Below are 25,125 nucleotides of genomic sequence, written 5' to 3' on the forward strand. Positions count from 1 at the left end.
CCTCACGTGAAGTCAATTGAATCGATTTATGTTTATTATTCTGTCTGTGTTCATTTATTGACTGTCTTCTAATAAGTATCGAAAATTTACGTAATATTTTATCAATGTTACTAAGTGAGGTTGAAATTGGCATTGGCAATTTTTGACCAATACTTATACTACGATCTTTGTTTTTATTTAGACCAAAATCGAAATCATTTGTATTTTTATTTATTTATTAAAAATTAAAATACATTTACATTTAACTATTTTCATATTTTTTTATTAATCGTGGATGAAACGTACAAATTGATTCTATAGGAATCTTTGTAGAAGCGTTCTAAACTTAGTTTTTAGATATTTTAATAATACCGCCATCTATAAGGAACTCGGAGGAAGTAATACAAACAGCGATATTGGTGTTTGAATTAATTTGTAACCGTTTCAATTCAATCATCTCTGTCTAGATGGCGTTAATTATTTCGACAAAGAAAAAAATCTGATTTCTTACACGTTTATGAAATATGAATATGAAGGACAATTTAATAGGCCACATTTGACATGTGTAAATTTACCTTCATAGTTATGAGAGCTGCTTAAAAACATAAGTAACACGTTTATGTGATAAACAAGTAAAGTAATAAGGAAATTAAATAATTCGAGTTTTATTTATTAAAATGTTACAGCGAGGTCAAGGACCAACTATAAAGTTTCTAATCCATTGGTGCTATCTAATCAGTTTCGACACAAACTTGAACGCTTACTTTTAAATCTCAAGTTCTAAGGAATTTATATACTTTGGAAAATAACCTATTTCTATAATAGTTTTATTACTACAAAGATATACTTATAGCGTGTGACTAGGGGGGTTGAATATCGTTTTCTATTTCAAACGATTCACACGTTTCTTGCTTCTATTGCGTTGGTAAAGAAAGTACTTTGGATTTTCAGTATGAAATAGAACATATAAATTATGTTATTTTCATGAATATTGATTTCTATCTATCTACTCAGCCATGAGACGCCCACTGCTGGGCATAGGCCTCCCCCAAAGATCGCCACGATGACCGATCTTGTGCCACCCGCATCCAGGACGCTCCCGCAACCTTGACCAGGTCATCGGTCCATCTTGCGGGAGGCCTGCCCACGCTGCGTCGACCCGTCAATGACCTGACCCGGGTACCGTCGTTAAACTGCCTCCAGATCACCGGAGGACGGGCAGCAGCGTCCCTTATAATAAACGGTGGCAAACACTGCGATCGCCAACCCGCCTGCCAATCGTGGCGATTACGGCAAATCCCCCCCAAGTATGATGGCCACAAATATTGATTTAGTTGGTGGAAATTTAGTTTTTTTCTGAAAATTAAAAACACTCAAAGATGTTTTACTAAAAGTCACTTTATTGCTTCTAATAGTATGGTTTATGATTTACTTTTACTATTTCATCTTAATAGATGATGATTTTAGCTTGTTTTGCGATCATCCTAGAAGGAAAAAATTAAGAAGTTTCACCGTCGGTTTCTGAGTTCAAAATCTCTGTATAAAACATCTCGTCATCCCCTATTTTATAAGAGAAGAGGGCAAACGAGCGGCGGGAATACCGAGGTGATCAACGACACCCATGGACATCTACAATCCAGAGGAACTGCAGATGTGTTGTATTATCTTTGATAAAAACAGAGATAACAATATGTTTTACACGGGGATTTTGGTCTTAGAAACCTACCGTTAGAAACCAGCAACTACCTTGAGAAGATATTGTAATTTAAATTAAAAAAAAATACCTCGTTAAAGAACCACCAGTCTCTCAAGTTACTTGAAACATGTGAAGGCATGAATGACGCGTAATCAGGTGCGCTCTCACTAATTTTAATATGATTAAATGCATTCTGAAATTGAATGTATATATTTTTTTTATATTTTTTTTTATTTACAGTAAAATGCTTGAAAATAAAAACTTTTTGATAAATATACCGAAAGATGTTAAATAAATAAATTTTGTCATTAATAATATTTAAAAATAACTTAATTTTTTTTGCAATCAACTGTCATCAACTATAAAGAAATTTCTTGTATTTATACTTAAAATTATTTAAAAAAAAAATTAATTACCCGTAATTAATTTTTTTTCTAATTTATGTTTGACCATTTTGTCTTCCTAGTGTTGGATTTTATAACATCCTATACATAAGGGGTGTTTTGTAAAATGAAAATTAATGAATGATGATGAAAATTTTAGATAAAATTACCATTGTCTTTATCATTTCAGCAAATTTCTGTTTCATTGCATTATTTTCTAATATTTCTTTATCTTCAGGTTTGCCTAATTCACCTTCCGAGTTAGGTTCATCCAGCGGAGTCGAGTCTGGTATAACTTCTTTAAGTTTCAAATTCAAATCTTCCCTCTGAAAGATTTTTTTTGTTATTTGACATGTATGTATTATACTAGCGGCCGCGCGCGTCTCCGTCTTCGCAAAATTAGAAAAAAAAATAGTAGCCTATGTGTTCTTCCAGACTGTGTTCTTTATGTATGTCAAATTTCATCGAGATCCATGCAGCCGTTCTGGCGATACTTTCAATCAAACATCCATCCATCCATCTAAACATTCGTATTTATAATATTAATAAGAAGTAAGATGTAGCTTCTTGACAAAATAAATAAATTTGTCTTTTAAATTAAGGAGCCTTTCAATGAATATAGGTATTTAAGACTTACAATTGGCTTTACAGCTCGCAACCTGAAATTTGTTACTAGATTAAGTATGTGTTGCACAAAATTAAGATCACAAAGTGTAGCTTTAAATTATTTGATATTTAGTGTTTAAAACAAACCTCAGTACATTGTAATTTTGTGGATAATTTTGGACTGACTGTAAAAAAAATATTCATCTATACTTATGTTATAAAGAGGTAAGATTTGATTGTATTGAATAGGCTCGGAAACTAATGAACTGATTTTGAAAAATCTTTCAATGTTGGGAAGTTACACTATCCCTGGGTGACACATGTTATATTGGTTGCTAAATAGCAACTGCCATGTGTTATAAAAATGGATTCTTTTATTTAGGGTTTAAGAGAAATTTAAGGCAAAAATCTGTTTATTTAGTAACACAACTTGGCTACTACAAGAAGAAAATTCTACGCGTAGTTCTATGACCGACTTATTTACGTTATAATATCTTAAATTATTTTCTAACCTGTCTATTTTTGTTGCTGAAACAAATTACAATCAAAATTGAACCAAACTAAATATGGGTACCACATGTATCAGCTAAAATATGCAATAGTCAAGTAGAGCACTAATTTTAACTAAGTAAATTAAAAGTGGAGCCACCTGTGAATGATGGTTTAAGGCATTTTTCTTTTACGCAGACGAGAGATAACTTAATTTACTTTCGACAAAGATATTGTACGTGAGATAAAAAAGCGTTATCCTCTAGCGCCGTATCTAAAGTACTTCGCGTGGTAATAAGTACATACATTATACGAGACTTGACGTGAAGAATATGAAAAAATACGTAATATTTCACGTTAAGACGTAAAATATTAGGTATATTTTTAGAACAACAATTTCTACGTCATTAGTTTATAGTGTAGGGCAGACTGTGGTCTCTTGAGACAGTGGGGTCGAGTTTACCACCTAATTACCAGTATGATAACAATTTTTTTTTTTAATTTATAACGAAGGTCGTAAAGTGTAAAAAGCTAGGTTATAAATAACAAATATTATTATTGTAATGTACAAAAAAAAAACAAAGATACTATTTCATTTGAATTTCGAACTAAATAAGGGAACATACCCACACTACGTGACCTATTTTTTTAGTTTTTTCGACCTCTCCCTCCCCTCGGTGACCACTGATAGTACGTGCCAAGACCGCCCCCCCCCCGCTTTAGTTTTTACGTATTAATAAATACATAATTATGATTTTTAATCATTTCAAAGGCAAAAATTGAAAAAATAATAATTTGGCTCATACTCTTGTTTATAGCATAATACTGCGTGCATACTTAAATTACTAGTGAATTATGTATTATGAAAAAAACAAGTAACGACTCAGTGACTAAAATCTGAGCACACCGCTCCTGTGACTGACCGTAGTATTTTAAAGACCCCTCTCCCCCACCCCCTCCCTAAACGGGTCACGTAGTATGGGTACGTTCCCTAAGTATCAGTATTTAAAGAAATATAAAATCATTCCTCATTCAAATATCCAACTTTTAGTGTTATGAGTAATTGGAGACAATAACAAATTTACTAAATTATAAATTTTAAATAAGAACAAATTAATAAAATAAATAAACTCACAGATAATACGAATCCGATTTTTCTGTCAACGACTTGAGAGCCTTTAAAAATATTTTTTAAATTTTTAGTATCTTTACCTTAAACATGTACTAGACAATTAAACTATATGAAACTTACTGACGCGTCTAATAAAGTTAAAATGACGACATTAACGTTTCTGAAATAACAAATAATTATATAATATTATAATATGATAATTTACAAATATATTGTTATTTTTAAAATCGACATTTTCAAATATCTATAAAATTGTACCCTTGTAGGTTAAGTCGCTGCAGCTGCTGCAGTAGATTCTTAATTGTATCTTTATTCTCCTAAATAATAAAAGGTAATGTATGTAAAAGAAACAAAAAAAAATAAAAAATCTAATTTTAAAACATCAAAAACTCACTAAATCTAGAACTGTTGAAAGTAATTTAAATCTGTAAAGATATCGATGGTTTAAATTAATAAAACTATTAAGTTAAAAAAAAAATCAATTTACTTAGTTCAATAATAAATATTTAATAAAAATAAATTTACCTTGGCTTTGATTGATTTTCTATATTTTTCTGTGGGACAACCTGAAAGATAATTATGTTACTGCCATAAAAAAATAAAACATAGGATGTTGTTTTTTGTGTGGTAGATTTTAGCAAAGTCACTGACAATATTCTAGTAATAAAATACATACGAATCAGTGATTCAAATATAATACTTACCATAAGATAGTCAGAAGCACGCCTACGGAAATCTGAATACATAACTCTTTCATTCGCACCATTGTACCTAAATGTTTAACGAAATAATGCTTATTAAATTATTCCTTTGATACAACAGAGATGACAAATATTTTTAAACAGAGTTTTGGTCTCAGAAATCCACCGTAACCAATTTAAACCGATTTAGCTTATGTGTGATTTTCCATTATCTAAATACACGTATAAATTATTCATCATCCCTTTTCTTCTCTTTGAATTAAATAGAGACAGCAGTGTTTTAAGACAAGTATTAATCCAGTCGTTTGAAAAGTAACTAACCGAAGTCCAATATTATCAGTATTCCCATAAACTCCTGAACCATCTTCAAAGTCCATATGTGGAAATTTTAATGAAGACTTTAGCATTCCTAAAGCTGGTCTGATGAGCGTGTGACCTGGTAATATAGATTCTGCTAGAGGAAGATGTTTTGGTGAATGTGGTACACCCGCTATATTGGTTACTTCTCCACGGTCGTAGCTGAAAAATATTCTGCGCTGGAATAATAAGATGTCACTTCTAATTAATTTTGATATGAAATCTTGTATAGTTTTTTTAGCATTAAATTAAAGTAGAGAGTGCAAATGGTGCAATGTTTCTTCGCATTAATAGTAAGGTTCTTTACGTATTTTCCACTTCTTACCTTCTTAATTTTCATCTTACTTCTCTGTTGGTCTTATTGATAACATTACCGACCTATTTACCGCAGATTGCTACCTATTTGAGTACTGACACTATATTAAAATTAAAATAAGTTTTTTTTTTTTAAATAAAATTTATGGCATTCTTATGTCAAGTACTCACCGTCAATGGAAGTTCTCCTTTACTTTCTAACCGCCTTCTCTGTCAAGAAAATTATATAACTTGAGTTACGCTTATGTTTCAAATTTAAATATTAATAATACGCTAAACATAAAAGGGATTTATGTCCAATAACAGAAGAGATAAGTTAAATCGAAACAAAATCTTACGGCAATATGCTCCAACTGTTGTACCAAACTGACTCCATTACAAGGCAACACGGCCTGAAATTAAATTTATAATTAAATTTACTGTCCTTTTGCAAATATATTTTGTGCCTACTCTAAATTAAATTCCGTAATTATTTGACGTTATTACAAGCAGTAGAAAATGTAATATTACATCACTAATTCCAATGAAAAAAATAGCTTATAGGTCACAAAATATTGGTCTTCGATTATAATGATCCAATTATTGGCAAAGATGTTCACGAAATTTCCGCTTTCCATATTCAGCGGTCTATTGTCTCTACCACGAAGCGTAGAGTCCATCTGACTTGGTCTGTTATCGGGCCAAAGAAATTTTTAATAGATCTCTTACGGAATTCTCGGTGGCAATAGAACTGAAGATTTTTTAAGTCTATATTTCCCTTTATAGCTTTTATCTCTCACATTTTTGATTATAATTACTGTTATGTGTAACGCATTAAACAATTCAATGACTTACAATTATTACTATGAGAATTAAAATCTGTGTTCTTTTGCTATTCATTTTTAAATTTAAAATGTAAATATGTACACAATTCATACGTCAGTACAATTACTGTTAAAGTCCAAACCATGAAATAGAAAGATAAATCCAAGAGTTTCTTTGAGAATTCAATATTCATTAAGTTATAAAATGTTTGTATTGATATTTCGAATATCAATTCAAATATAAGAACTACTAGGAATGCATGAATTGCTCGCTTTGAAAAATGTGTTGGAAATTTAAGAACTATGGCATTCGTAATAGAGCAATTTCCAGACCTACAATTCTTGTGACATTTTATTTACTTAATCTCCTATTCCTCTGCGACATAACATTCACTTTCTAATTTATCTGTTGCATGTTATTCTTTGACAAATCGCATAAGGTAAATAATAAGTGAAATTGATTTGGAATCTTTGAATATCTGTGCCGATAGACAATAATATAAAATTTCTGATATTCACAGAAGATAACTGGTTTCAAATATATGAGGAGGTTCAAAAGTGTTTATTTGATGATAAACAAAAGATCTACCGATTCGTTAATGTGTAAATCAATTCAAACTTTTAACAATTGCTGGAACAACATTTTGAGACTAACTTTAATTGGAAGGGAAAATGTTATATTTTAAAATAATATCCTCATTTATTAAAAAAGTTACGGAAGCGTAACTTACAAGGTCAAAGTTTTCAATGATGTAACTTTGAATTTTGAAGTTTTGCAATGAAGAAGTAAATAAGACCAATCTTCAGTTAATAAAAGAAAATATATATGTTGTAAAAGTTCTACAATTAATTCAATAGTTAAGAGTCTTTATTTTCACATTCTACATTTTCTGACTCTGAGTTTCTGAGACCAAAATCTCTGTTGATAATATTGTAACCTCTGTTGTTAAAAACAATGGCAAGGATTACGATATGTTACATACAAGGATTTTGAAGATTGATCAATGATTTCAGAAACCAACAGTGAATGATTCTCCGTTCTTATAATAGTCTTTAGCAATCATTTTTGAAACGAAATAACTGATCTTATTTGTTATTCTTTTTTTATAGGAGAAGGGGGCAAAACAGCAACCGATCGCCTAAAATTACTTGATCCGACGCCCAAGGAGATCTCCAACCACAGGTTCCTGTGGTCACCATCATCAATAGCCTTAACCAGCATACTACTGCACATACATATTCCTTCTCCAAGGACTTTCAACAACTACTTTCCACATATTTGTACTTTTACTCGTATGATAAATTATTCGAAATTAATATTATATAAGAAAAACTGCACTACAAACAGCTTTTCAAATACGTATGAATACAATTTCGGTTCGTATAACCGGCTTTAGAAATCCCGATCTCAGTGAATCTCATACAAATATTTGCTACGAACTAAAAATAGAATTTTGTATGCTAGAAAATAGAAATATGTATGGTATTAGTTTGTGTGTGAGGTACGCCTTGACGACACAAAAGAGTTAAAGCAAATTGTTTGTGGAGTATACTTATCATCCATAAAGTTTAAGTATAAATATATATTAAATACTTATGAAATCTGAATCTGAATAGAAAAATGTAAAATATTTTAAATAAACAACTTATATTTATTGCAAATTAACAATCAATTGTTCTATATATCTATTTTTTGTCTCGCTTTTTTGTCTTTCTAGTATGGTCTGAAAAAAAAGTTTAATCTCTGTTCTTTTTGTTTAATATAATTGTGAAATGGTTAATAACGTCTTTATTTGTTAATTTGCTGATCTTATAAATTAATAAGCGACCAGTAAGTACACTTAAACCCTGTGGGTTTTTAGTACTGCTGTCTAACCGATGTTTAATTTGTTACGTAAAGTTTTTGTAAAATAAAATAAAAAATAAAAACTATCTTTAAATATTTATTTAATGTTTTTAAGAAGTAATATTGATAATCTTACGTTGTGATGTTGAGTGGAATTTTCGTTTCTCCATTAAATAAAGTTTAAATACGTAGTTAACTGAGATTTCCCGATAAAGTTATATGGGTCAAGGTTGCAGGAGCTCGCCGGAACTGTATGTAGGTGGCAAGGGACCGATCTTTATGACGATTCATTCAGACCCATAGAAGGCAACTGCTAGGACTGTTATGAAAATTTATTATCATGTGAAAACATTTGACATATATTAGATATTTTAATGAATATATCTTACTTCTTACTATAGGTAATATTATAAATTCAAATGTTTAGGTGGATGGATGAATAGGTGTTTGTTTGAAGGTATCTCCAGAACGACTGAACGGATATCGACAAAATTTGGTATACATATAGAAGATAATCTGAAAGAAAACATAGGCTACTTATTATGTTTTTTCTAATTCCGCGCGGACAGAGTCGCAGGCGACCGCTAGTGTTATTGTAACAATTGTGTTTGCCATTTTCTGTATACATTTTCAATTTTTTACAATCTAATTTAAAGTTAAATTCCACTCATAGACGGCATTAAAAGTTACAAATTGTGTAACTTTTAAGAAGGATCTCAAGAGCCGTGGTCGGGTGTGGTTCGTACATTTCAAAATAAAAGAATTTTCTGCTTTTATCTTTTTAATTCTCGATGTTTCTTTTATAAAGGTTTGTAGTCATCCTGTAAATTAAAAAAGTAATGAATTAAACATAAAAAACGTTAATAAAATAGGAATATTTCAAAAATCTAGTAATAAATATATGCTATCACCCAGGGATAGTGTAGATTCAGAATAGTGAAGAATTTTTAAAATAAACAACAGAGAGAGAAGTTTCGGATCCTATTTAATTCAAAAATACTTTCTTTTTCTTCATATAAATAAATTATTTCTTTCGTTCGTTCCGTCACTAATATAGAAATGAATAACAGATGAATACAATTTTGTTTGGTTTACATATAAATTTCTCTGCCTCTGAATTTTCATACTGAACATTACTATTGTATTTTGAACTTATAAAAAAAATATTCTTCATTCTTACCTGATTAAAGTACCACCATTTCCTACCAAATATAAGTGCGGCTCCTGATGGGCCGTAATTATTGATCAGTGGCGCGTATGGATTAACGTTCATATGATCTCCTGTCATCTGAATAAATAATTTATCTTAATTAAATCTTATTTTTGTATATGAACCAAATGTGTCCGAACACAAATATTGATAACATCGTTTCGCTTCTCATAACAAACAAATATTTTTTGTGACAGTAAAAAAAATAGTTAGAAACCTAGGACGACGGTGGCTCAGGTGTTAAGCACTTGACTTGTAATCTGCAGGTCTTGGGATCGAATCCCGCCATGTACCAATGTGTTTTTCGATTTACATATTTACATTTATCCGACGTTCTACGATGAAGAAAAATACCGTGATGCAACCTGCACATATCTACGAAAAAAATCGAAGGGATGTGTGAAATCAACCAACATGCACTAGGACAACGTGGTTAACTTTGGCCAAGTCACCCCTAATTTAGGGTTGGCTCCGAGACTCTCAGTGAAGACATATAGTGGAGCTGATGATGATAAATTAATGGCTACTTACAATATGATTCCACATCCAGTTTTGTTTGTAATGATTCTTGTGTACGGTGTAAGGATTGCCAGCGTTCCTCTCGTGACTCTCTGATTCCTCAACAGCCGAACTGTCCGATGAGCTCTTTTCGTAAAATTTGTCTCGGAGACGATAGTGCGATTTAGATTTAGAGGAGCGACGTGGATGGGAGCGTCGTATTTTTAATCTCTGAAATAAAAAAATAAAAAAGGATAAATTTTAAACATATACCATAAAACGATTTTATTGAACTGACTGACTTTCCGACTTTCCAAATTTCCATTTAGTATACAAAATAACTCACAAACAACATAGGGCAAGAACGTTTGACATTTTTATCCTCCAGGGAGACAAAGTCACAAGAAGGAGCTAGTCTTTAATACTGTAATATCTTTCGGTTAGTGATTAAAATATTTTTTTTAATGCGACAGGTTTCAATAGTGTGGCATTTTTGTCATATTAGTTGTCAGATCAGCTTAATATCACGCAATTTGTTTTCAATAGTAAAATAAAAAAAAATCAATGAAAATAAATTTTGTCTTACATCATCGGGATATTCAGAAGAATCTGCTCTGAAACAAAAATTTGAATAATTGAAGTTTGAAAACATTCTTTTGAAAATTTTCATGCTGAATTGCGAATTTTCTAACGCGAATATTTTGCCTTAGTACTAACGACTTATTACACTAACATTGCGTTATTAAATATTGTATTTTAAAACATTTTGATGGTATTATTACTACCGTATTAATCGTAACTATTATAACAAAAAAGCAAAACGTTACCGTTTGAAGAACTGAATTTTAATAGAACTTTACAATATAAAATCCAGAAAAACTCGACAAAACTCTTTATAAATATACTTATAGTACTTGTTTATTTTTAACAGACTTCAAAAAGGAGGAGGTTCTATGTTTTCTATACGTCTATATGTTTTTTTTTGTTCGTCGATAGTTTTAACAGAACTTAGTTCGCACATTATCTGGTACTGTAGTATACTAATAATCTTTAGTGTATTCGAATTTTAAAGAATACATGGCATGTATAAGAATGTAGCATACATTTTATAAATCCGGGCCACAGTTTTGAAATAAAATATATTTCAAACGCCCAACTTGATACACTTACAAGTTACAAATGCTTAAAAGTTTTCTAACTTGGATTACCATCTGCAGCGACAAGTGAAATATTTTCCGTGGAAATTACGTCTTGACAAATCTTATTCCATTACGTATGCATTTCTAAGTAAATGCTATTTGAAATGATGAATTGAAATAAATGAAATAAAGTGCATAAACTGATATAAAAACGGCTAAACACTCACGTATATTCGTCCGGTGCCGCCACGTTTAGCCGTTTTTATATCAGTTTATTATAATGTTTCACGAAAGTTTAAATAATTTAATAAAGTGCATGTTCAAAAATTCAAGCATTACAAATTTAAAAAAACGACTCAATAAAATCATTTAATTAAGACGTAAGCAAGTAATTTAAAAATACTAATTGCCATCAATAAAAAAAAACACTACATTTATCAAAACTTGTTAAAAATAATATACTTACTGAACCAGTAAAACTCCTATCTTTGGATTATTTCTTGAAATCTAAAGTATTTTAGAAGAAATTCAGTATTCAAACAAAAATCACATTTATAAAGGAAATGAAAAAAGTGAAATTGTGAAAATATTTGTAATGAAATTCTGATAATTCAAAATATTTAAGAAATCATTGTTTTTTTCTTGAAGATTTGTTATACATTAGTGAGATTTAGTTTGGTTGCTTTAAAATTCATATTTACCTCAGTTCTTCCGAAATTTCTTTTTCGTCTGGAAAGTTTAATTTAAAGACATTACTTTTAGTTTATTAATATAATAAAGCATGTAAACTTATTTAGTTGTAGATTTATTAAAAGATTTGTTAGTTTAAATTAAAAAAAACCATAAAGAATAACAAAACTTATTTGTTTTCCCTTCTTTTTATAACGTATACATTGTTTAAATTCTTCACATGACGAATCCTCACTTGACGTGACTTGATTTTCTTTTATAATCAACTAACTAGTGCCCGCGGTCTCGTCCGCGGGGATTTTTTTTAAACTTGCCATGGGTAATGAATTATTTATTTTGAATAGTGTTAACATCTTTAAGTATAATAATTCTGGCTAACGATGACTATTTCAAAAAAAAAATTCTCCCTTAATTTTGAAATTTCTTTTAGTGCTCAATCACATTGTAAAATTGTATTTTTTTTTTAATTTAGGCCAGTAGTTTATACTGTGACTATATCAGTCAGATATTTTCTTCTTTTTAGATATAGATAGATAAATTTTTGTATGCAGTGTAGCAACTCGGTATAATGGTGGCATTTTGCCAGACAAATGTGTTGACTGCAGGTGATTTCAAGCACGAGATATGACGGTGCATTTTGTTAAGGTCTGAAATTATGTTAGGGTCTGATAATTTGTAAAAAGAAATCGATGTTTTAGAGAAAAGTGTGTGATCTCGATACGATCGACCATACAATATTAAGTTGTCTCGTTCTTTGTTTAAAAATATCAGATTACTTACAGATTTTTTTTAGGTTTTATGGGGATTTGCAGTATTGTGTACTGGAATAAAACATTATTAATGATTTTTATAAAGCTGTCGCCCATTTTTTAGCAGCATTTAAAAGAAAAATTTATAATTTGGACTGACCGGTTGAGAATTTCTGAAAATACATATATGTAATTAAAAAAAAGTTACATGAGTATGTCTGGACAGACAGACATACACATAGAAATTATATCCATACATTTAGCTATAGTTAACTTACCTACGATCACTGTACGTATTATCATTTGTGTATAAAGATTTAACAACGTCCTAAAATAAATAAGATTTTAAAACCTTTAAACATTTACAAAAATCGAAAAAGTTGCAACTTATAAGTGAAAATTACCAATAGCTGGTTAGTTTTTCTCACATCAGTGTAAAGAACGCGGTCATAAGTATTTCCGTAACTGTAAAGAAAATTTTTCACAATTTTTTTTTATTTAAATGTTAATTTTTTTCTTATACATATAGGTATGGCATTAGTTCTCATAATACCTCCTTTTCTACTGGTAATGTTATCCGTGCCACTGATGATTTAACCGTGGTAGAGCCCGCTTTAACATCTTCGCACGAATTGGCAGGGCTCTCCCGGTGAAATACCACGACCACACAGAAGACGGGCGTGAAGTGGAAACAATTCCGCGTTTCGTCTGATGAGTGTGCGTCCCGGAGGCCTAATTTAGTCCTCATTTCCTTCCCATCTTCTTCTTTATTAGGAAAGGATGGGAAGTGGAAGTGTACTTTCCGGATTAGAGGATGCATTAAAAGGGAAGATATTTTCTTTCTGTCCATCCTCTCCTCCGTCGTTTATAAGTAGGCAACGCATATTCAATTGCGTATGTCTATGGGCAACGGTCACTTCGCTATTTCAGCGATTTCAGGTGGCCGCTCGCTCGTTTGCCACCTTATGATATAAAAAAAATGAAAACTGTAGAAACAAATCCCTTGTTTAAAAGTACGTAATTCGCGTAGTGGAAAAGGGCTGTATTACTTACGTTATTCCCAGCTTGTCTATATTACCATAAACAAAATTACTGTAATCTTTTTGTGGAAACATTACTGAAGACTTGAGCATTCCTAGAGCTGGTCTCAGTAATGTATGTCCCGGCATGATGGGCTCCGCTCTGGGCAAGTCCTCAACATCGTCCGGGATTTCCATTATATTATCATACATATCATATATTCGTCTCTGTAACGTAAACGAAAATTTTGTTAAGTATTTCTACTGTATTAACTTATACTAGATGTCGCCCGTGACTCTGTTTACGCGAGATTTAAAAAAGAACTCGGAACGAAGAACTCTACATGTATGCTAAACTATAGCGACATTCTTGCAGCTGTTCTAAGACACGAACACGAATTGACTTTCTAAATATAATATAACACAGAAAATCTTACTTCTTAATAATATTATAAATGTAAGCGTTTGGATGTAAGGATAGATGTTTGTTAGAAGGTATCTCCATAACGGCTTCATGAATGTCGCTGAAATTTCCCATAGATATAGAACATAGACTAGAAGAAAACTTAAGCTACTAATTAAGTTTTTTTTTTAATTCTGCGCGGACAGAGTCGCAGGCGATAACTAGCACAGTCGTATATTCTTAGTGAAGGTTAAACACGTCTCTGTTACATCTGTATTCACATCATATTGTTGGGCTTAACAAAGTAACAAAGTTTAGTGACACACGTCTAAATTTAAATTAAGTTAACAAGTGTCCGTCGGTAGCAGGACTCTCACCTGTATGTAACTAAGTTATATACTCGCCGGAAAAGCCTGTTACACGGACGTAATTTGATATGGTATGGTAGCTGTGATGCATATTCATAATCGTCAGTATGATATATATAATGTACTCGTATATTTTGGACGTTAGTGTAATATGAGTCGTTAAGAGAATTTAGTTAATTAATATACGCTAGAGATCGCTCTTAGCGAACAGTTAACAATGCTGAGTACGGTTTTAATCTATGGGCACATTTGAATATGCGTAATAATTATAACTTACTAACTGTCGCCCGCACCTCCGTCCGCGCGGTATAAATAACTTGATTAACCTATGTGTTTTTCCATGCTATGTTCTACGTTTGTGCCAAATCTCAACGAAATCTATCAAGCCATTCTGGAGATACCTTCTAATAAACGTGACTGTGTTTGTAATTCAATTTAAGTAAGTTTTGATAACTACGAGACAGTTATATGGCAAAGTACAATAATATTTATATATTTTGTAGAAAACACCACATAATAATAAAAATATTAAATTAATTTTAAGTAAAAGAAATGTCAGGGAAACTTCAAGTTGCTTTCTATGAAAAAATACTCAATTTAACAACATTTTACTAGTAAATTATAACGAAATTAAAATATATTGTAATTCAAAGATGCATCAAACGGTCCACAGTTTCCATTTAGTTATGTATTGTGAACAATCGCATAAATTGTGTTGAACAAACTTCTATTGCGTAGGAGATAACAACAGAGAAATTTCCATATTGTACCAATAAAGCTTTCGGGTGCACGGAAAGCTTTATGCTTAAACTTTCGAACTTTGTTTAGCTTTTCATTATAAATTAAAAAGTGAACCCCAATACTGTTTTTACTCAAATGACTTAAAAGCTAAAGTGTTAAAAAAAAGTTTTTTTTTTAAATTTCAAAATATTGGCACATATTCCTTTTATTAATACACTGTGCCCAAATTCGATTATAATAAAATCGTGTTAATGTTCTGTGATAAGCTATTATTATATCTAAAGCAAAGAAATAAAACAATAATGTTTTTTTTCTTAATTATATGGTGGCAAGCGAGAAAGCGGCCAGTGTCGTTTGAAGAAATAGCAAAGCGACTTTTGTCTGAAAACTTTAGCAATTGCAGATGCATGTCCTACTTTTAATTTAGGGAAGAGGGGAAGCAAAGAAAGAGAATATTTTCCTATGTTATGCGTCCCTTTCTCCGTCAAATCCACATCCCACAATTAGACCTCCGTCATTAGGAGAAACTCAGAATTACTTCTACTTCACCGCTGTCTTTGGTTAGGTCGTGGTATTTTACCAGTCGACCTATTTGTGCAACAGATGTTATTGCTGGCTTCTATCACTTTTAAATTAACATAACAATATACATACCTGAGGAATAGTCAATATTCTAAACGGTAGCTTATATTGACCAGACGACAAAACTATGTTCTGTAATTAATAAAAATATCGGATAATTTCATGTTATGATATAAAATTTTATTGCATTCGCAACAAAGTGATTCTATAAGGGTTCCTTTCCTTTCAGGTACGGAACCCTAAAAATCAACGATGTTATACAGTATCTATTTTTGCATACATGATAATTTTAATATATTAGAACTTAAACAATTGTTTTTATTAAATAGTATAAAAATCGTTACCATTAATATATAAGATAAAAATATACGCAAATACATTTTTTAATTAATTTAAAATGACATGTATTCACCAAAAAATTCCATTTTTAGCAATAAATTTCATATAGTAAATACAAAGTTGAGTGTGATTTTAAAAATAAATTAAATGGCATACCATGAAATTATAACATCAACCATAAAATAAATTAAATAAGCATTGTTCCATAGTAGAAAAGTTATTGCGAGAGGATATATAGAAAATATCATCACATGTAAGGTCTAAGCCAAAGAATTATGAGATCATAAGCAAAAAATTTTGGCACATGCAAATTTTTGGCACTAATGATAATAACTAAGGAATGAAAAAAATGTTCTGCCAAATACAGAAAATTATATCTGGCTGTTTAAAAAGAATATGATAAAAACCATAAATCGAGTTAAAAAGTATTTTTCTTGTAGAAATGAATCATCTACTACAAAATTGTCAAATTCCCTTTGAGTTGTGCATGCTTTATCTATATCTTCGCTGCGGTAAGTCCACTCATTTGTGACTTAGTTGAAGGTCGATTTAGAGTATTCTAGTTGGCCTTTCGACAAGAAACAAGTAAAATTAAATAAAAAACTAAGATAACTTCAAAAGATTTATATTAATCTATCTTATATAAAAAGCAATATAAATATTTCATACGACAATAGTAATATTTAAAAGGAAATATAAAATACTCGTGAGGTAATTTAAATGCTAGAAATAACTTTTTGGAATGGTTACAAAGTCTTTGGTACAACATGAAAAAAAAATTGTAAGATCAATTAATCGGTGGTTTGACTTTTTTTGCAAAACTACCCATTACGTTTCCAGGTGGGTAGTAATTAGCAACAACATACACTTGCCCTTCTTTTGATTTCGCCACACCTACTCCAAGTTCCTTACTATCTTCCCAAATCACTTGTGAAAAGTGTCCCGATTTCAAATCAATCGGTTCCCTACCAAACGCATGTAAATTTATTTCGTTATACCATTTGTCTACAGGATCTCGTCCGTAAACAGTGAAATTTGGATCCGAAGACCATGCATAAAATATGTTTTCACCATATTCATTCTGATCTCTGTGTTCCACTCGTCCAAGTTTCGAGAGTTTCTTAGCCCATTCTTCGGCATATTTGCTAAGCTTCTTGTTTAGCTCAAGAGGAGGAACAGCATGTTTTCTGCGGTATTCATTATGTGCTCTTAAGAATTCGTCTTCAAATTTTTCACCAATTATTGATGTTGATCTAAATTTAGTAACTAAATCTGTTGCGATTTCGGTGAAATTTTTGCTGCTCCTTTGGCTTGGTGATGATGATGATATCGTATTACTTTGTTGATGGTAAGACTTGACACTGCTGAAGCTGGACCTAAATTGCAACGCTCCAGGAGGTAAAACATTTTTTACGAATTGTCCACTATAGTTTCCTGGTGGAAAGTAATTTGCGACAACGTACAATTTGCCAGATTTACTTTTAGCAGTTCCTATACCCAATTCTCTTGTATCTTTCCATATAATTTGTGTGAAGTGACCACAGGTGAGTACTTCTGGTTCTCTTCCAAAGGAAAATTGATTTATTTCATTATACCATTTATCAAGACAGTCTCGAGCTTTAATTTTCACATTTGGATCTGGTGACCATCCACAGTATACATTTTCTCCGTAGTTTTTATTCAGACTGTATGCCATTGCATCTTTCTTCGCTAACTCATCAGCCCACTTTTGACTAACTTTACTAATTTCTTTATTAAGAACTAGCGGCGGTACACCATGTTCTCGTCTGTATTCATTGTGTATTTCTAATGCATCATTTTCAAATTCACTTGTCTTGGACCCAAAAAGTTTGCTCTGTAACAAAAATAGAAACAAATTAGTAAGAGTGCGCTGCTATAATTAGCGTGCGATAGCTTTACCTTACTAAAGTTGTAGATTGTGTTAACATTAATGGCAAGAATTTAGAAGAAGAAGTAACAAGAACTTATTGTTAGTAATAACTCTTAGGATTATATTTTTCAACAGCTCAAATCTCCTTATATCATTAACGATAAAATATAAGTTAGGCATGGAATTGTTAATAAAGATTAAATTATTGTGTTGCCCATTTTCTTAAGAAACGAATATGCGTAAACACTTCAACGTCGTATCTTGATTGCGATTGACTCATTCCAATTGTTAGAAATCGTAATCATTGGATTTTACGATTGTTGTATGAATAATTCTAGTCAGTTATGCTACAGGTTTCCCCATAAATTGTGACTACGGAAGTTTTGTTATTTTCATTCAAAGTGGTCTTAATTCCAAGCATGTTATTATACAAAAAATAAGTTACCACAACTTCAGGTGGGTCGCTTTCGTGTTCTTGACCGATAGTTTATTATATAAAAACCAGTATTAACAGTATTAAGCTTGCAACAACACCTTTTGCACAAATGCGTCGACTGGTGAAAAATTACAACCAGAGAAGACAGGGGTGAAGTAGAAGCAATTCAGCGTTTAGGCTAATGAGTGTCCTAATTTTGGTTCTCTTCCCTCTGTAACGCTTTTCTTGTAAAGAAAGGATAGAATGGAGAGATGAATTTATCGGACAAGCGGACACATAGGAAGGGGAAATATCCTTCTTCGTGCGTCCCTTCCTCTGTTTATTAAAGGTCGGCAATGCATTATTGTTATTATTTACAGACAATATAACTAGATATTATTTTATTGCCATTTAAAAAATAATTAATTTGTATTTTTGTTATTGTTTTTGTGATTTTTTTTACTATCGAAAATGTTGTAAACATAACATTACAGGACACTTTTAATTAAAAGTGCAATTATTTATCTATGAGATTTGATAAATAATCTGTTACAAAATTTAACTAAGTGGATATTCTTGTGAATGATTCAGTAATGCTAATCACTTACTCAATTCAATGTTTTTCATAGAGTTTTATTATAAATAACATGTAATTTGCTTGTTACAGTTAATCCTATTCATATTATGTGTATGTCAAATTAAGTCATGTTTCCGACACTGATAATATAACTGATAGCTTATTATCAATACAAGGCTATGACATTGTACTATGATTTATTTGTTAAGTATGTTTATTCAATGGACTCAACATAATTTTGTTTGTAGAAAAAGGAACCAATGAAAAAGGGCCATTTAAAATTTGATGAAACAAATAATAAGCTACTCTACATTATGTTTTTAAAATTATAATGTTTTCTTAGGTAATGTTATAACTTATAAGGGAGCAAAAGGTTAGCGTGGATTGGACATGTAATGATTCTATAAGCAAAAAGTAATGAGATTGAATGTGGAAGGCTACAAAAGTAGAGCAAGACTAAAGAAAGTATATAAAGATTGTGTGAATGAGGATATGCGTTAGAAGGCGAGGAATCCAGATATGACGGCTGATAGAGATGTATGGAGGAGTAGTACATACCGTGCCAATCCTTCGTAGGGACAAGGGCAGGTTGACGATGATGATGACGTAATTAAATGACGCTCTTAATCTCTTAGATATTAAATTATACGTAGTATACTAAGGTTGACATTTTTCTTTTATATTTATAGTTTAACAGGCCAATCACAAATATTCTATTACGTAAATGTAAGCAAAGTCAAAGCTTCATAAGTTGCATTAAGTTAACTAAAATTTATTAAAAGTTATAGAATCTAATTTACTCTCGGTATATTTACATACTTTGTTGGAGTATTTTAGTTTACTTCCTACGCAGATATCTCCAACCCACGCATTAGCTGACTTAACGCACCCACTTTATGTTTGCCAATGTACTTGTTTCTGTTTGACTAAATTTTCTAAGGTGCTAAACTGACAAGTAAGTTTAAGGTAATTGAAAATATATAATAGTATCATCATCATCAGCTCACTATACGTCCCACATTGAGGGGTCGGAACCTAACCTAAGTTAGGGCTGACTTAGGCGGGTTGGTTAACTTCATAAATATCTTTTAATAACTTCTCAGATATGTGCAAGTTGCATCACGATGTTTTCCTTTATCGTAAGAATGTCTGATAAATGTACATAGGTAAATCGGAAATCGAAAAACACATTGGTACATGGCAGGATTTGAACTCAGGACCTGCAGATTGCATGTCAAGTGCTTGACCAGTGAGCTACAGACGCTCTTATAATAATAGTAGATACAGTTTATACACTACAAAAGAAATATGTTTTTTTTATAATATAAACAGCGGGAAAAAAGCAGGCATAGAATTAACGGTAAAGTATTTCTTAACCTGTTGTTTACAATGGGCATGGTATTTCAAGAATAGATATAAAAACTAGTTTTAGGTAACAGATATTTTAGTTTTAAGCACAATGAAACATTTTTATCTTAATAATGATGTGGTTTCGTATTTTTTACTTCTATTTTTTTTATATCAGAAAGTGGCAAACGAGCGAACGGCCACCTGAAATTGCTGACATAGCGAAGTGACCGTTGCCCATAGACATACGCAATTGCATATGCGTTGCCTACCTTTAATCGACAGAGGAGAGGATGCACAGAAAGAAAATATATTCCCTTTCCATGCATCCTCTCAACCAGAAAGTCCACTTCCACTTCCCATTCTTTCCTTATAAGAAAAGGGTGGGAAGGGAAAGAGGACTAAATTAGGCATCCGGGACGCACACTCATCAGACGAAACGCGGAATTTCTTATTCCATTTGTACCTTCAAAAATACCTTTATAATACAATTAAAGTTTACGTAGTTACGTGTCTTCTAGAAATAAATGGATAAAATATATGAAATTACGTTACAGCAGATACGGATCTCCCTAGACTGTAATTCATCGCGATAAGAAATATTAATCTAACTCAATTGATCTTACCATCATAACAATATTCATTATCATGTCTTTGTCCAACAGAATTTTCATGTATGTTATTATTTTTCAAATTACTTTATGAGGGAATAGACACAATGGAATTCGTTTAACCACAAAAATAATCGTTCGTAATTTACGTACATTTTATATTGATTTAGTTTTGTTTATAGACAGATCGTGTCAGCGGTTATTTTTTTTTAAAGATTAGAATCGCCAAAATACTGCATTGCGTAAGTAACAAGCTCATAGTTAATTTATTATTATAGTTTAATAAAGGATATGAGAGAGAAAGACACATTAAGGGAATGTCACAGCTTAATTTTTATAAAAAGTGTAAAAAATATTGAAAAAATTTAAATTCTATCAAAGGACTAATCGTGTTTGCCCTTTGAATGTTTCGGTTAGTAACTAATAAGATCAAAAGCAGCAAAGGTTTTAACTTTTACTGTCTAAACAGTAATTTGTAAACACTGATAATAGGTTCCACTATGTTTATTTCGATTAGGAAATTTTAAAAAAAATTATGGTTAGGATTATGACTCACAGCATCAGTCTAATTTTAATTCTACCAAAACTATCTATAATTTTTTCGTGATACTGCAAAAATTTCAAATCACAATTAAACAACATAATAATAAAAATAAGACAACTGATAAGCCTTAAAATTCTATAAAAAAAAAAAGATATTTACCATTGCTTCTCACGCCCCTTTGCCCGGTCCAATAAAAACGCAATAAAAAAATTAACAAATGTCACACGCGTCCCTTATCCGTCACGTCGTCTGGGTTCCTGACCAATTTATGTGTCCCACTTTTGCATTATTACCCTTGCGTCCGAATGTGTGAATGCTACTGCCATTATGAAATTTAGTTGTGTTATCGCCATATTTGGCCCTCCTACTTTAATCTGATAAGTTAGAGTGAGCAAAAACGAAACTGTTTCTGCGATGGAAGTACGAATTTCCGCAGACTGCATAGACCAATTCACATTAAACTACAGAGACTGCACTCGTTTTTCTTTAAGATAAACACTACACTACATTCTTAGTATTAAATGTATATTTTAATCAAAAATCAGTCCCACACTGTGTGATGATAAACGCAATGACCGACATGACAAAGGGGAAAACAAAAAATTGAAAAATAGTACAAAAAATTATAGCACATCAAACAAAAACCAACTTTATGAGTAAAGGCAATGAGTTCCATTTAAGTTATTTTCACACGAGGTAATTAGCCTCTACGTTAGGGGAAATCACGAACCGTAACCGTTCGAGTAAATGACGAAAATTGTGATGTTTCAATTCTGATACGTGTATCTTTAAAAAAACAATGCAATTAGTAATTTAAATACATAAGGCGTTATACAATCTCTCTCTCTCTCTCTCTCCCTAGCTTGCATCCCACAAGGTGGTGGGGTCAGCTTTCCCAATCCGTCTCTTCCACTTCGCTCTGTCCATGACATCTTCTTCTGAGACTTGGCACTCACCCATCTTCAAGGTCTTTCCATCTCATAAGGCGTTATACAATAATTAAAAAATAATGTAATTTTTTCTCCATAGATTTTTAATTTTATCAGAATGATGACATAAATAAGAAGATAGTCTGATATTAACTAGGTAATATTTGATGTATGTTTGAATTACAGTTTAAATCAAATTAAAAATCAATTAACTTATTAACCTTAATGATTTTGTCGTTCCACTTCAAAGGCAGTTTTAAATTATTTATAGGCCTACATAACGAGTAATGCTTACTATGTCGTTACCACAGCATCCACGCGTGATCACCGTGCTTACGACGAGTTGCTACCGGGTAGGTAATGAACGATGACCTTAATTCGCCGATTTTTAAATTACATTCCGTTTTAATTATGTAGTAATACTAAATATACTTAATATGAAACTGATATATAAACACGGCTAAACACTCACGTATATACGTCCGGTGGCGGCACCGACTAGTTTCGAGCCCATCGGGGGCCCATCGGCATCGGCGAGTGAGCGACGGGCCGCGTCCGCGAAATAATACCAGTGCCACTCATCCTGATGAAGGGCCCCCGATGGGCTCGAAACTAGTCGGTGCCGCCACCGGACGTATATACGTGAGTGTTTAGCCGTGTTTACATATCAGTTTAGTATAATGTCTCACGAAAGTTTGAATAATTTAATACTTAATATGTTTCAGCACAAGAAAGAGGAGTTTGCGTTAATGTTTTTTTTTTATATCAAAAGGTGGCAAACGAGCGAGCGGCCACCTGAAATCACTGAAATAGCGAAGTGACCGTTGCCCATAGACATACGCAATTGCATATGCGTTGCCTTTAATCGACGGAGGAGAGGATGCACAGAAAGAAAATATCTTCCCTTTCCATGCATCCTCTCAGCCGGAAAGTCCACTTTCACTTCCCATCCTTGCCTTATAAAGAAAAGGATGGGAAGGGAAAGAGGACTAAATTAAGCCTCCGGGACACACACTCATTAGACGAAACGCGGAATTGCTTCCACTTCACGCCTGTCTTCTGTGTGGTCGTGGTATTTCACCGGGCGAGCCGGGCCGATTCGTGCGAAGATGTTGAAGCGGGCTCTACCACTGTTAAACCAACTTAAAATAATATAAAATTCTCTCTGTTTATTGTCTACACTGTGTCTTTATCATTACGACTCGATAAGGGATTTAGATACGGCCAGATTATACATTCGACGTCTATACTTTGATAAACTCGCTGAAATATATACGAATTAAAAATTAAACATGCGTTTATTTCGTAAAAACAATTGAAAGTTTGAACTGAAAATATTTTAATAATGTTAAAATAAAGCAGAATATTAAAGCGTACAAATTACATACATGTTACAAATAAAAATAAAAAACAAATAAAAAATATTGAATAAGACATTCCTTATCTTAACTCAAATGGTTTATAAATAGTAGGTAAAAGATATTCAACGTTAATTGATAAATTAGTTTAATTTTTTTTTGACATAAAAAACAAAACTATGAAACTAAATAAGGAATATGAATATTTAGTACTTCTTATACTGTCACTGTCATATTATATGCATTTCTAAAGATTTCCACTTCTCAATTACCTTAAAATAATAATAATATTGTCATCTATCAGATTTCCTTTTTAAAAACTAAGATATGTACGATAACCTACGGTATGATTTTCCAGCATGAATGACCGCGGAATTCTGAGAGCGAAATTAGTTTAAAAAATTGTTTCTCTTTGTTTTGTTAAATATAATAATAGAGATGACGAATTGATTTATGTAGACATTTTGGTCTCAGAAATCAACGCTTAGTAGATACGATTAAAGAAATTCTACAACCTACAAACTCTAAAATATAAAGCAGTAGAGTTCAACCTACTATATATTAACCTATTACCTAAATAATTTGTTTATAAACTTATTACATACAACACTTTAGTTGTCATAGAAACAAAACTTTATCCGATAAACTCTGACATTGTTGTTTCTTTGTATTGGACGACAATAATAACTTCTTTTGATAATGGAAACTGAGTTTGAGTTGAGAGAATAGTCTCTCAACTTAAACAACATGCGAGTTTATTGTTATTAGCAAAGAGGGAATATTGAAAACTATATAGAGTTTACTGTTCGAAACCTTATAATTATTAAAACAATTTAAGTTTTGAAATAAAAACATAAGAACTTGATACTCTACACTATTTATAAACATAACAGCTATATTATGTTATGATTTTTTCTTTTAAAGTAAATTTAAAATAAGTATTTTAGTCTTCACACGTGAAAATAATGAGGTTAGAGGAACGATGAATATTTTATCGTTAGAAGTAAGTGGAGGTTTCCGTCGGGTCCTAAGCGAATGTACATTGGCCATATTGACACCACACGATATAGTGATCCCTAATCTCTTCCGTCCCATCTAATGTCCATGAAAACCTTATTTACCTATATTTAATTTTAATTTAATAATAATGTAAACAAGAGATAACCTTAATACTTCTACACAATATTTATTAGTAATAAAAATGTGAACAATATAACTTACAATATAACAACATCCTGGCAACACACAGGGACATTTCATTTTTAAACTGTAATACACTATTAATTAATATTAATTTAATAAATAACTTCACGATATTTAGATGCACGCTTCACTGTTTCGTGCTACGAGTACACTTTCCGTTCGGAGTATCTTCGCAGTGGCGGACATTTTAATCCAAGATAAGTGA

At 31.6% G+C, this 25,125-nt stretch overlaps 2 protein-coding genes and 1 long non-coding RNA gene across 3 annotated transcripts; all 3 read right to left on the reverse strand.

Moving 5' to 3' along the window:
* Positions 1-1,333: 1,333 nt before the first annotated feature.
* Positions 1,334-2,378, reverse strand: LOC106114655 (uncharacterized). The gene is made up of 3 exons (XR_001227730.1): positions 2,229-2,378; positions 1,764-1,868; positions 1,334-1,463 (listed from the first exon to the last, which is right to left on the reverse strand). It is a non-coding gene; the product is annotated as an uncharacterized LOC106114655 (long non-coding RNA).
* Positions 2,379-4,806: 2,428 nt separating this feature from the next.
* Positions 4,807-25,079, reverse strand: LOC106114575 (uncharacterized). The gene is made up of 15 exons (XM_013307837.1): positions 24,939-25,079; positions 15,779-15,838; positions 13,647-13,840; positions 12,998-13,058; positions 12,872-12,921; positions 12,754-12,766; positions 12,625-12,665; positions 11,856-11,883; positions 11,621-11,661; positions 10,602-10,629; positions 10,049-10,246; positions 9,488-9,595; positions 5,308-5,522; positions 4,990-5,056; positions 4,807-4,851 (listed from the first exon to the last, which is right to left on the reverse strand). Exons 1-15 carry the CDS (start codon positions 24,975-24,977, stop codon positions 4,807-4,809), a joined length of 1,188 nt encoding a protein of 395 aa, XP_013163291.1. The 5' UTR covers positions 24,978-25,079.
* Positions 16,580-21,828, reverse strand: LOC106114727 (repressed by EFG1 protein 1). The gene is made up of 2 exons (XM_013308035.1): positions 21,590-21,828; positions 16,580-17,900 (listed from the first exon to the last, which is right to left on the reverse strand). The coding sequence occupies exons 1-2, from the start codon at positions 21,590-21,592 to the stop codon at positions 16,833-16,835; spliced, it is 1,071 nt and encodes a 356-aa protein (XP_013163489.1). The 5' UTR covers positions 21,593-21,828; the 3' UTR covers positions 16,580-16,832.
* Positions 25,080-25,125: the final 46 nt, after the last annotated feature.

This window comes from Papilio xuthus, unplaced genomic scaffold (assembly GCF_000836235.2).
Source record: "Papilio xuthus unplaced genomic scaffold, Pxut_1.1 DF828037.1, whole genome shotgun sequence".
Lineage (NCBI taxonomy): Eukaryota > Metazoa > Arthropoda > Insecta > Lepidoptera > Papilionidae > Papilio > Papilio xuthus.